The sequence below is a fragment of the Neomonachus schauinslandi genome, chromosome 12 (assembly GCF_002201575.2).
Source record: "Neomonachus schauinslandi chromosome 12, ASM220157v2, whole genome shotgun sequence".
In the NCBI taxonomy this organism is placed as follows: Eukaryota; Metazoa; Chordata; class Mammalia; order Carnivora; family Phocidae; genus Neomonachus; species Neomonachus schauinslandi.
The window spans coordinates 20,583,106-20,596,022 of record NC_058414.1 but is presented as its reverse complement, the minus strand read 5'-3'; the positions used below and the strand labels follow the sequence as shown (position 1 = coordinate 20,596,022).

The window sequence follows — 12,917 nt, the reverse complement described above, 5'->3', positions numbered from 1 at the left end:
CTATGCTTCTGGAGTGGCGTTGGGCTCTGAGTCCTCCTGGGGAGGGAGGGCCGAGGCGTCTTGCCCAGCAAGCGCTTCCCGAAGCTGGCTGCCTAACACTGCGTCGTGAATGCTGTGGAACAGCAGCTCCTTCCAGGCAGGGTTTTCAAAAAATCGATTTTGAGTGAGGTCATTTACAACTTGTGCTACAAAAGAAGAAAGGAAAATCAGTCCACACTCTGGGTATCAGTCTTGAACATTAAAAAAATTAGCACTCTTATATAGCTTAAATATTATAATGACAGAGTAAAAAGTGTCACTCCAATCCCGTCCCCACAATGTCACACCCCAGTAGTAGCAGGAAACTATTTTCTGTTTTTTTTTTTTAATTTCAATTTTTAAATTCAAGTTTTTGTTTAAATTCTAGGTCACATATATGGTAAAACTGGTTTCAGGAGTAGAATGTAGTGATTCATCACTTACATATAACACCCAGTGCTCATCCCAACAAGTGCCCTCCTTAATGCCCATCACCCAATTACCCCATCCCCCCCATTAAGAGTCTCTTATGGTTTGCCTTTCTCCTTTTCTCTTTTTTATTTTTCCTTCTCTTCCCCTATGTTTTATTTCTTAAATTCCACATGAAACCATGTGGTATTTGTCTTTCTCTGACTTATTTCACTCGGCATAATACTCTCTAGTTCCATCCACATCATTGCAGATGGCAAGTTTTCATTCTTTTTGATGGCTGAGTCATATTCCAGTGAGTGTGTGAGTGTGTGAGTGTAGTATATATCAGTATATCTCTCTCTCACACACACATACACACACACATCACATTTTCTTTATCCAGGAAATTATTTTCTTGCATATTCTTTCAGTATTTCTTTAGGGAAATATAAGTAAATACAAATACATATTCTTATTTTTCCCTCTTTTCTTACCCAAAAGTATCTCTTTAGCACGGTATATATATATATATATATATATATATATATATATATATGTATTACTCTGGATTTTGTTTGTACTTAATTTTTTTTTTTTACCACTACATGATATTCTATTGCGTGGATGTACCCAATTTATTTAACTGGTCCCTTTTCTTTGACATTTTTTCCAGTCTTTTGTTTTATAGACAGTAACCAGTTTCTGCAACTGCTTATAGATGGTTAACCACGTACACGTGTCATTTTGAGTATGTGCGGCACGTTGCTGGACTTGCTGGGTTAAAGGGTAAAGTGCATTTGTAATTGGGAACGATAACGCCGCTCTGCCCTCCACTGAGGCTGTTCCATTTTGCACTCCCACCAGCAATGTCGGAGAGTCCCTGTGCTCCCAGAGTGTGCCTACGGAGCATGCTGTCAGACATTTCTCCTTTTTGCCATCCTGGCTGGTGAAAAGCGATGCCTTTATGTAGATTTCATTTTCAGGCACTGTTTCAACCAAAATTTATTATAAAGCAAAAATAGCAGGTGTTGTCATGGAAAAACCTAAATGATTGTATAGAACTATGCTTAGGGCTGCCATTAAATAATTACTAAAAAATGTACCAGCTCAGAACAATGGTTTATAAGCTCCTTCCCTCCAAGTCCAGGTCAGGAGGCCTGCCAAAATAGCCCAGGGACAGGGGTGCCTGTGAGTGACTAATTTCAAAGCTAGCTTCAGAGTGATTTTCAGAAGAATAATTTTCATTTTTTCCCTTCCCTCCCTGAATAATTTTCCTTGCTGCCAGAAACTAAAATTAAGGGAAAATATTTCCAAACTTTTAAAAAGTTATTAAAAAAGAGAGAAACGAAACCAAAATGTTAAAACTTCTCCCCATTCTAGAAGTGTACTCACCGCTGCATCCTGCTAAATACACATAAATACCGACATCTCCATATTCTTTTACAATCTGTAATAATGTTGAAATAAAGTTTAGTTTCTCTCGACTCTGGGCCCAAGGCAAGTCTCTTTCTACCAGTATATATTTAGTGACACAAGAGGCTAGTGCATTCACCTGAGCTACTTCTCTTCAATAATTACGTATTTTGAGCTAATCACTTAAAACTAATTTGTATTTCTCTTAATTTTTAATAATTTTTAAAAAGATTTTATTTATTTGGGAGAGAGCACATGAGAGGGGGGAGGGTCAGAGGGAGAAGCAGACTCCCTGCTGAGCAGGGAGCCTGATGCAGGACTCAAGCCTGGGACTCCAGGATCATGACCTGAGCCGAAGGCAGTCACTTAACCAACTGAGCCACCCAGGCGCCCTCTCTTAATTTTTATATGGACAGTGATAATGAGGCCATCAAAGAATTCTTGTTGAATTTTGGGTTATGGTACTGATTGGTAAAAGAATCTTCTCCTTGTAGAGCTATACCCTGAAATATTCACAAAGAGGCAATGGCTGTAGTGTGCTTCCGGGTCAGAGAAGGGGACGGCGGGAAGGGGGGCGGTGGATGACACAGGACTGCCCACAGGCTGATGAGCTGTTGCAGTGGGGCGGTGCTTACACAGGGATTCATTACACTGTGCTCTTTACTCTGGTATGCTTTTGAAATTTTCCACAATCAAAAGTTGAAAAAAAAACCAAAACCCACCAAAAACAAAGAAGAATTTTAAGAGTTGAAAAGGGGACCCTAGTTCAACTCTCTGATTTTACTGATGGCACAGATCTACGAAATGACTCATAAGATGATGCTTACCCCAGCCAGGGTTTTCACGCCAACAGAGTCAATAAAGTTGACTTGCGTAAAATCCAGAATGACGGTGTGGATGTTATCCCCCGGGGGCATAAATCTTTGCAGTTCCTCAGGGAATGTGCTCTTGATGACTATCGGGGGATATTTTACTTCATCATCCTCTTCTTCAGGCTTCCTGGCATCTTCTCCATCTACTTCTGCATCCTGTCAATGGGTAAACCAAACCAGAAGCCTATGAACAGTGCACGTGTTGGTTCTGAGAAAGATTTCTTTCTTAAAGATTTTATTTATTTATTTGAGAGAGAGAGAGAGAGCATGAGCAGGGGGAGGGTCAGAGGGAGAAGCAGGCTCCCCGCTGAGCAGGGAGCCCAACACAGGGCTCAATCCCAGGATCCCGGCATCATGACTTGAGCGGAAGGCAGATGCTTAACCAACTGAGCCACCCAGGCACCCCTGAGAAAGATTTATAAGGGAAAATTAGTTCCCATACTCTCAAATTACTGACTCCACCAGACCTCTTCTAAAATATCTGCCATACCCCGCCTTGTAATGTGACAGAAAAAGGATGTGTACATAATACTCAGTTTTAGCTCAGTTTCTTTTCTTTTCTTCTTCCTCTTGTTTTTGTCTAATAAAATCCACTCTCCTTAGTCATCATATCCAATTTCTCCTCACTTCTAAAACAGTTCTGTTAACTTCAGCACGGCCACAAGTTACCATAAGCTTGAACAGCAAAATCCAGCCTGAGGTTTTTTTGTTTTGTTTTGTTTTTTACTATCAGCTGAATGAATCTATGACAAAGTACCCATGGTACATGGTACAATTTATTAAGGTACTACTGTGTGATCTTTATTTTTTTTTAAACAATGTTTTCTGGGGCTCATATCCTTAATTTTTTCAGAAGCATTCTCATAACTGACCTTATCATGTATCTTTAATATATAAAGGATACTTCGACTGTTTCTAAGCTTTCCTATTTTAGCGGCTTCCTGCTGTGTTAAGACTTCAATCATGAATGAAGGTGGGGGGCGGTGCAGATCAAGTAGAGAAGGGAAAGCTACAGTGAAGAGACCACTCACCACTTTGACAACGGTTGCGTTGGCCACATTTGCATTTCCAACTTCCTTAGCATACTTCTTCATGGCCTTTCTTCTTGCTCCCATTATGAGTGCTGGGTTCACTCCAGTCTTTACAGAAGAGCAATACACGCAAAATCACTTCTTGGCACCCAGAAACCCACCCAAATGCAATAAATCTTCAAATCTCCCCCACTGGACTGTTTTCAATGCCAAGTTATCACCCCACCTCTTGCTCTACCTTTCCCTCAGGCCCCCTGAGCTGAGTTACTCCCTCATTAAAGGAACATGAGTAACTCTCCTTATTCTTATGTGCATTCAGCAGGATGCAGCAGTGAATACACTAAAGTATCAAAGAGAATTTTTAAAGGAGTATTTTTCTTTTTTTTTTTTTTAAAGATTTTTTTTTTTTTTTATTTTTAATTCATGAGAGACAGAGCGAGAGAGAAAGGCAGAGGGAGAAGCAGGCTCCCAAGGAGCAGGGAGCCCGATGCGGGACTCGATCCCAGGACCCTGAGATCATGACCTGAGCCGAAGGCAGACGCTCAACCATCTGAGCCACCCAGGCACCCTAAAGGAGTATTTTTCAAATGTACTCTCAGATTCTTATATTTAAGAGACTCTGTGGGTTGACTGGCAGGTTTTCTTATAAACTGGGTGGTGTGGGGTCCAATTTTAATCACGACCAAAGCAACCCACATGATCCGAAGAGTGAGACACCTAAAATTATTTTTTCACTCTTTTTCTTAAAAATTTTTTGAAAAGGTAATATGTGCACGTGATAAAAGAGAATGACTAGTGGTGTTAGTGGTGTTGGTTGCACGACAACGTGAATGTTACTTCATTCCATCTGCTGAATGGTAAATTTTATGTATTTTACCAAGGGGGAGAGAATGAAATAGTATAAAAGGTATATCAAGACATTTAAGTGTCCCTCACATTCCTGTCAATCCACAGGTCCCCTCAAAAATCATCAATTTCTTGTGACTCACCTTTCTTTTCAAAGCACTGCTGTACAAGTCGCTATTTGCATAATAAATTGGGGCATTTATTTGGAATATTTTTATTCCAGGAATTTCTTTCACCTGAAAAATAAAATGTTAGTGAATTTAACACATGGAAATATTTCAGAGTCGAAACTGCACCCGCCTCCCTCCTCAAACCTGAAAATCAATGCATAAGTCACTAAAGGCCCTCTTATGGTGTTTAGATAAAATTCTGTCACTCTAGCCTACCTACTGGTGCCCTGGAGGAAGGAGGTCTGAGAAGAAAGCATTTAATATGCACATCTTCACATTTCTTTTAAGAGTCTTTGTTTCACAGTCACCATAAAACACAAAGAAGGAACCGAAAACTTACAAACAGATAAGAAAACGGATAGGGAGGGGAGGCTGCCCCTCAGACCATGAAGAACAGGCAGATGGAGTGAAGAGAGGTTATGTTGGTTGGTTCCTGGAAGGCAGGCAGGAGCTGAAACAGACCCAAGTTCCACAGAGTGAATGTTTTACCCGGAAGCCTCAAGGAACTTTAGAATGCAGTTTGGAAGTGACAAATCCAGCACATAATTCTTTAGAAGGAGGAAAAATGAACAATCCTAATACCAGTCTCATTTCCCAGTACTTATAGTAAATCTGAGAATTTCTTCCCAAACATAAAGCAAATCAAAGAGGCTAAGCTGATTTTTTTTTTTTTTTGAGAAAAATTCTTGTGTGTGTGTGTGTGTGTTCCAATAAAACTTTATTTAGGGCGGCACCCAGGTGGCTCAGTCAGTTAAGTGTCTGACTCCTTTTTTTTTAAATTAACATATAATGTATTATTTGTTTCAGGGGTCCAGGTCTGTGATTCATCAGTCTTACAAGACGAAGCTAATTTTTTTTAAATTTTTTTATTCTTATGTTAATCCCCATACATTACATCATTAGTTTTCGATGTAGTGTTCCATGATTCATCGTTTGTGCATAACACCCAGTGCTCCATGCAGAACGTGCCCTCTTTAATACCCATTACCAGGCTAACCCATCCTCCCAACCCCCTCCCCTCTAGAGCCCTGTTTGTTTTTCAGAGTCCATCGTCTCTCATGGTTCGTCTACCCCTCCGATTTCCCCCGCTTCATTCTTCCCCTCCCGCTACCTTCTTCTTCTTCTTTTTTTTTTCTTAACATATATTGCATTATTTGTTTCAGAGGTACAGATCTGAGATTCAACAGTCTTGCACAATTCACAGCGCTTACCAGAGCACATACCCTCCCCAGTGTCTATCACCCAGTCACCCCATCCTTCCCACCCCACCCCCCACTCCAGCAACCCTCAGTTTGTTTCCTGCGATTAAGAATTCCTCATATCAGTGAGGTCATATGATACATAAGACGAAGCTAAAAAAGGTTTTGTACAAGTCTCCCAGATGCCCCCTCAGGATATTCAAAATCAAGGGAATTTGAAGGCATAAAATCACGCATGTATAAACCATCCTCTCAGTTTCAGTATTTGGTAAATATATACTTTAATTCCAGGAATATCTATTTATCCCTATTGAAGACAGAGGAAAAATAAATATTAGGAGGTTGAGTGATTAATGTAGAGTATAAACTCTAAAACTGAATCCAGACAGTTAATTCCAGGTCAGGCTTTTCATTCTGACTGCAACACCTCCCTCCTTTTCAGCCCCGCTTTTTGTCCTGTGTAAAAAATTTAGTCAGCCGATCCCATGATATGCTTACAACCATTTATTATTTATTTATTTTTAAAAGATTTTATTTGATAGAGACACAGCAAGAGAGGGAACACAAGCAGGGGGAGGGGGAGAGGGAGAAGCAGGCTTCCCGCCGAGCAGGGAGCCCGATGCGGGGCTCGATCCCAGGACCTGGAATCATGACCCGAGCCGAAGGCAGACGCTTAACGACTGAGCCACCCAGGCGCCCCTATTTTTTTATTTTTTAAAAGATTTTATTTATTTGGCTTACCACCATTTAAAATGAGAAAAAAGTCCTACCTCTTCATATGCGTCTGTATCGATATACACATCTGTGTCGGGAAGCTGCCCAAGGACTTTGTAGCTGGGACTAAAGACAGAGGGACAGGGTGTAAAATACCATTGTTTTGAGGCCCAGTATGTGATTTAAACAGGAGGTTTTGCGTGTTTACATGTCACGTATGGACTTGCTAGTGAACTCAGGAATACGTGATCCTTATATGGAACATTTGCAGAGGGCTTCACATGGATCACATTCCCAGGGCCATTCCTGGCACATGCCCACACCCTGTCCCAAACATACACGACACACACATCCACATACTCTTCATGCATGCACACATGCACACACACACACACCTCTCTCACACACATGCACACCACACAATCTAGTCAGGACAAAAGACTCAGGCATTTAAAAATAGGGGCAAAAGTGAATGTTGCGGAGTTCAAGCCATGCCAAGGAATGTGTAACTCAAATTCTCATCCACTCAATAGAACTGTCTTCCTACTCTTATTCAAAAGCAGGGGAGGAGATTTTCTTTTGGTTTCTAATAAGAGGCTCTGACTCCTGGGGGTGGTAGTCAACTGAAGGTGTGGGAAGAAAACAAAAAAAAATCTCATTAGCATGGAAGTTTTCTTAAGTTTGGTTTGAATAGATTTTAAACATTATTTTTGGAGAGCCCGCCTCTTTTTATAGGACAGTCTGGCTCAAACTGAATCCTGTAATGACAGATACTAGTGCTTGAGCACCTCATATTACCTTATTATATCCTACACACGAGGCTTCTTTATGCTGTTGTGTGGATGAGAAATTGAGGCCTAGTGGAGTGAGTTGTTCAACGTCAGAGGGATCGGCAAAGCCAGAATAGGGCTCAAGGTCTTTGATTTGACATTCCATGGACTTGCGACAATGCCCTGGTGCTTCCTAGCAGGTATGCACCAGTGCTTTGTGAATTAGAATATATGATATGAACGTTAGCTGTTTTTCTGGGCGGATTCCCTCAACAAGCTTTCAGAGAATACACACTATATGCCCGGCGTTGGACTCTGGGAATATCGCCTTCCCAATCAAGATGCTCACAATCTAGTGGTGTCTGTCGACAAATACAATATATTTAAAGTCAACACTGCAATTTCAGGCAGGACAATCACATCCATCCCAATCTGTACACTCACCTCTGTGTTCTGTAAATCACAGTTAGCAGAGCGATGATCACAGCTGTAATCAAACCATAGTCCAATCCCAGGAACAGGGAGGAAACAAAAGTGGTAAGCCAGATGGTCTACAAGAAAGACAGAAAGCTTTATGTAGAATCATGCTAGAAATTTCCTAAGGGTCTGTCTGACACACACATACACACACACATGGTACCTAACCTTGCCTGACTAGATACTACATATAACAAACGACTGCACTAACTTATCTTTCTCACATTTTTACCAGCACTCATCCATGTGTCGCAATGGCATATTAACCTAACAATCATCTTTGTTACTTACCAGTTCTATTTTGCTTGTTCTCCAGAAAAAGGGGAGATCCGAGAACTGCATAAACATTCCTTTCAGGTTGACGATCACAATGGCCGACAGCACAGCCTGAAACAGAGCACAGCATGCATGCGTCTCCTCTTGCGGACAGAGAGCCCCCTTTGCTGGCTCCTCACTGTCCTCCTGCTGCGCTCCCCACATCCTCTCCCCACTCACTTCCCACGTAGCCGTGATGGTACATGTGGAGCCATAAACACCTGGATTATCAGGACTCGGTTAGCTAAAATGGGCCTTGGAAAACCAGGCTTATATCCTAGCAGCAAACCTGCATGGTGGTCAAGAGGTTCAGAATTAAACTTGGTACTCAAGGAATTATTTCACCCACGGTCTTCCTACACTATGATTTTCCCTCCTCTATACTGTCCCTGATCTCTGCTACATTAAATAGATGGGCAAACATATGTCTTCGGAGTGAAGGCCATCTCAGATTTTTAATGGAAGTACAAGGTCATAGAAGATCAAAGAGAGAAGGGACCTTGGAGATTAATCAGTCCAAACCCCCACTTTGCAGATAAGGAAACAGAGACCCAGAGATGCTGAGATGGCTTTCCCAAGGTCCCAGATTGTGGGGCAGGACTGTAGATTGTGGAGTGGGATCTTGGTCCCAGCCTTGGCCCTTTCCTATACCGCTCTGATAGCATTACAGTAAAAACCCATGAGATGGCCACAAAAATATAAACAAACAAAAGAGCAAAATCTCTACACATGGAAGCACCTCACACCAAGTCCAAACTACACACCTGGGGTAATGATTCAAAGAGGAATCCGGTGGCTAATATGACCAGCAGAATCATTAGCGAGGCCAAACAACCTGCAAGCTGAATGAGAGACGACACACAGAAGGGGCTTTTAGAAGACACGAGTAAGAGGCGGAGCAGAGGGTGATCTTAGTCTTTTGTTAATTACTGCGGAAAGGTCAAGAAAATATGGATTCAAACAAGTCATCAATACCATTACATAAACCTATAACTCCTTCCCATTACCCTTTCTGAAGTTTTGGTTTCTCTTATAGCTTTTAAATAGAGGCTGAAATGATTAAAAACTCTGACCGAAATGCCCTTGTCAGGGGTGAGGGAAAGGAGATAATGACCCAAGACCCACAAGGGCCAGCAGAGTCAAATGAGACTCTGTTGTCCAATGCAGTAGCCCTAGCCACGTGCAGCTATTAAATTTTTAAAATTAAAATTAAATACAACTAAAAATTCAGGTCTTGGTTGCATTTCCCACATTTCAAGTGCTCAAGGGCCACATGTGTCTAATGATTGTCGTACTGGATGATGCAAAATAGTGAACATTTCCAACACTGCAGAAAGTTCTACTGGATGGTGCTGGCATCCTGACCATCCATACCCAGCCTTAGGCTTTCATGGCAACATCCTATGTCTGAACTCTGAGGTTTACTGGTAGCAGGGAGTGTTGTGTAATTTTCTATTTAACTGGAGAATATACCTCTTTCCTATAGATTCAGTTCCTGTGAATCGCTTCAACCATTCATGCCTTTCTCTGATTCTCTACACATCTCCCTGGAGCATCAATCTTCAGACAGAGCAGCTTTGTTTGGGTTCAGAATAGAATCAGGGGATTAAAATTTACTACCCCAAATCACCGGTCCTCAGAGGCCAGTTGTATACACACCTGTGTCTTCCCTCCAGTTCCCTCCTGAACGAGGCTTCGAGACAAGGAGCATGAAATGGAGAAAGTCTGGAAGAGTGAGCCAATGGAATTGCACAGTCCCAGGGCAATGAGCTCCTTTTCCATGTGGACACAAAGCACATGAGAAGTCAGTCATTCTTCAGGAAATAAGGCACGATGGCCCATTTAAGATACATTTTCAGCAGGACAGGCTGTCTCTTCATTCTCTTTCCAGATACAAGAGTGTTTAGCATGAGTTTAAAATAGGGATTCTTGAATAAGATGGGAGAAAAACACTTAGAGCTTTTGTTCTCTCAGAGATAAAAGCTGCACTCACTACCTAGTCCCCACTTTCCCAAACCCACTCTTTTACACAAATGTTTTTTTTTTAAAGAAAACTGCAGCAAAAAGGGACAAAATATTTATGTTATGAGTAAGTTATTGGTGTATAGAACTGTTGGCATCTTCTAAATGCCTGGACTGTTGCTCTTCAGTGAGTGCATGCCAGTGTCCTCCTGGGACCAGTGAGTGAGTGAGTCCTGCTTTCAGGGCTACTTCCGGTCTTCCTGGTTGGATCACTGTCTTGTGGGAATGTGGAGCATTTAATCTTCTCTTAGAAATACACAGTGTTTTAAAGTAGACATTGTCATGCCAAAATTATGACTCATTATATTCAGATTAAATAACTTATCTATAGATAGGTTATAAAAGGAGGTGGTGGGGCACCTAGGGGGGGCTCAGTCAGTTATGCAGCTGACTCTTGATTTTGGCTCAGGTCATCTTGATCTCCGGGTTGTGATATTGAGCCCCACATTGGGCTCCATGCTGGGCGTGGAGCCTGCTTAAGAGTCTCTCTCTCCCTCTCCTTTTGCCCCTCCCCCCATCCTTCTCAAAAAATTTTTAAAAAGTGGTGGCAAAGAATATAATGTGGAGTTTGAGTGATGAATCACATGTCCAAGTTTAATGAGCAAAGAAAAGTCTTCACAGAAATGGTTCTAGAAAAACATTTGCTTCTCAGGCTGTGAGCCTAAAAAATAGGGATAACATCTGTTGGAGTATAGCAAACTGAAAGCCTCACATCCAAGGTTACCTCTTCCTAGCAGGAACCCCACCCATGACATGAGGTAGAACTGTATCTCAGTGCTCTGATGATCTAATGCACATAAATAATGAAAAAATTGTAGTGTTGAATAAATACATGTTTCTAGTACCCCCAATATCAAAATGGAAGTTTTTCTAACAAGACAGAGAAATCTAAATCATTTGCCTTCCATAGCACAGCAGGATGATTATACCATAATGAAATATCTGCAGGGAATGAATGGTTTTTTTACCTGATTACCATCAACCTGGTAGCCATGTTTATTTGCCAAGGTCTTGGCCATTGAGATGGTCACTGAAAATCCAACAATGGCTATGGCGATGGCATCCACGTACACAAGGTGGAAGAGGCTGGTGTCCGGGTTGGCTGGAGGCAGCAGCCTGAAAAGTCAAGCTGACTTTAACCCAAGTGTTGTGGCCACTGGGGAAAAAACATGCAACTAGACAGGGGCATTTCAGAAGAGCATCACCTGCAAATGAGGTGATCAATGCTTGGATACTTATTTGCTCTGGTTTGGCAAAAAGGAATGAATATCTTCTTTGACACAGAGAGGTTCTTTTTAGGGCCCAACCCTAGAGTACTGGCTTTCTACCCAAATGGGTTATCAGCAGATATCAGATGCCATTTTATTTAGAAAAGGGGTAACCTCATACCTCATGACACCCTGTATGGCATGTGTAAGTAAGACACAGAACAGGAAGAAGAGAGGGTCAGCAAAGTGCTCAGATGGCATAAGACATTTGAACCAAAGTCTGAGGGCAAGGAGGGTGTTAACAAGGGCTGTCTTAGAGGAGAACTACTGTCCAGACTACTTCCCTTTGTTATTTCAAGTAAGGTCTCTGCTTCCCAGGATCCCTTTAGGTGAGTTTCTAACATGGGGAAGGAGCAACAGAAAATTATACTCTTTGGGTCTTACCTGGTAGCCCTGGGAATCTGAAGGGACCAATGCGGAACCCAGTTTTTGTGGTCCATTACTTATAGTTTGGAACCCTTGTCCTAAAGGAACAGAATAGGGATTCCCTAGAATGGTACGAGGTAAGGGGCACTAGAGGTTTTCAAAGGCACCTGATTCAATTCAAGGCATTGGGCTAAATAATAACAACAATCAATTTACATACCATATTATTCTTTTTTACAATAACAACCATTTATTAGGTGCTTCCTCTGTGCCAGGTTCTGTGCTTATTTATCTCTGACAGCCCTGGGAGCTGGGCACCACTATATTCCCCAGTTTACAGATGAGGAAAATGAGGGATAGTGAGACTAAGCTACTTGTCCAAGGTCCGATGGCTCATGTACAAATGGCCACCAGTACAACAAAAACCATGAAGACCCTGCCTCCCTGTGCCTATTTCTCTGACTGTGTCATATCACAGTGACAAAGGGGATGTTTCAAGTTCAGGGGTAGGGGAAAGAGAAGGGGAGAAGGAAAAAAAAATCCGAACATTAAGCCTACATTTCGTGCCATATGCTTGCCATACATCATCTCATCTGTCCTCACAGCAATCCTCTTAGCTAGGTGCTATTATTATCTTAATTTATAGGTGAAAGAAACGTATCCTTGAAGATGTTACGTTATTTGCCCAAGATGGAGCAAGGAGTCAAGCCCAAGAGGTCTGCCTGCAAAACTGACTGTCTTTCCCTTGCACTTTGCTGCAGAAGCATTAGCCAGGAGGGAAGCCCGGGCAACAGATTTGGGAGCGCAGAAGAATAGGAGAAAAGAATGTATTTTGGAATGAGTTAAGGAAAGTAGACCAAGAAACAGCATATCCTGCCATGACTGGGACCTTTAAGAGTCAACACACGGTCCTGTGTGTGTGTTTGTGTGTGTGGATAGATAAGTGCGGTAGTTTGTGTTCCAATATGGCTGCCAACGGTTCCTCCCATCCTTGTCTGGGCTGCTTCTCCCGTGTAGCGGGGGGG

The 12,917-nt window shown here is 42.0% G+C and overlaps 1 protein-coding gene across 2 annotated transcripts in view; it reads right to left on the bottom strand.

Moving 5' to 3' along the window:
• Positions 1 to 12,917, bottom strand: part of SLC26A5 (solute carrier family 26 member 5) — a 29,638-nt gene continuing 16,721 nt past the window's right edge. The window contains exons 8-18 of one of the 2 annotated variants that reach the window (XM_044920257.1): positions 11,227 to 11,374; positions 9,896 to 10,009; positions 9,001 to 9,078; positions 8,213 to 8,308; positions 7,889 to 7,995; positions 6,731 to 6,800; positions 4,735 to 4,827; positions 3,746 to 3,853; positions 2,670 to 2,870; positions 1,822 to 1,876; positions 1 to 185 (exon numbers count right to left, since the gene is read on the bottom strand). In XM_044920257.1, the coding sequence (XP_044776192.1) occupies positions 1 to 185; positions 1,822 to 1,876; positions 2,670 to 2,870; positions 3,746 to 3,853; positions 4,735 to 4,827; positions 6,731 to 6,800; positions 7,889 to 7,995; positions 8,213 to 8,308; positions 9,001 to 9,078; positions 9,896 to 10,009; positions 11,227 to 11,374 (1,255 nt within the window). The remainder of the gene's footprint in view (positions 186 to 1,821; positions 1,877 to 2,669; positions 2,871 to 3,745; positions 3,854 to 4,734; positions 4,828 to 6,730; positions 6,801 to 7,888; positions 7,996 to 8,212; positions 8,309 to 9,000; positions 9,079 to 9,895; positions 10,010 to 11,226; positions 11,375 to 12,917) is intronic. The other variant, XM_044920258.1, reaches the window with a different exon arrangement.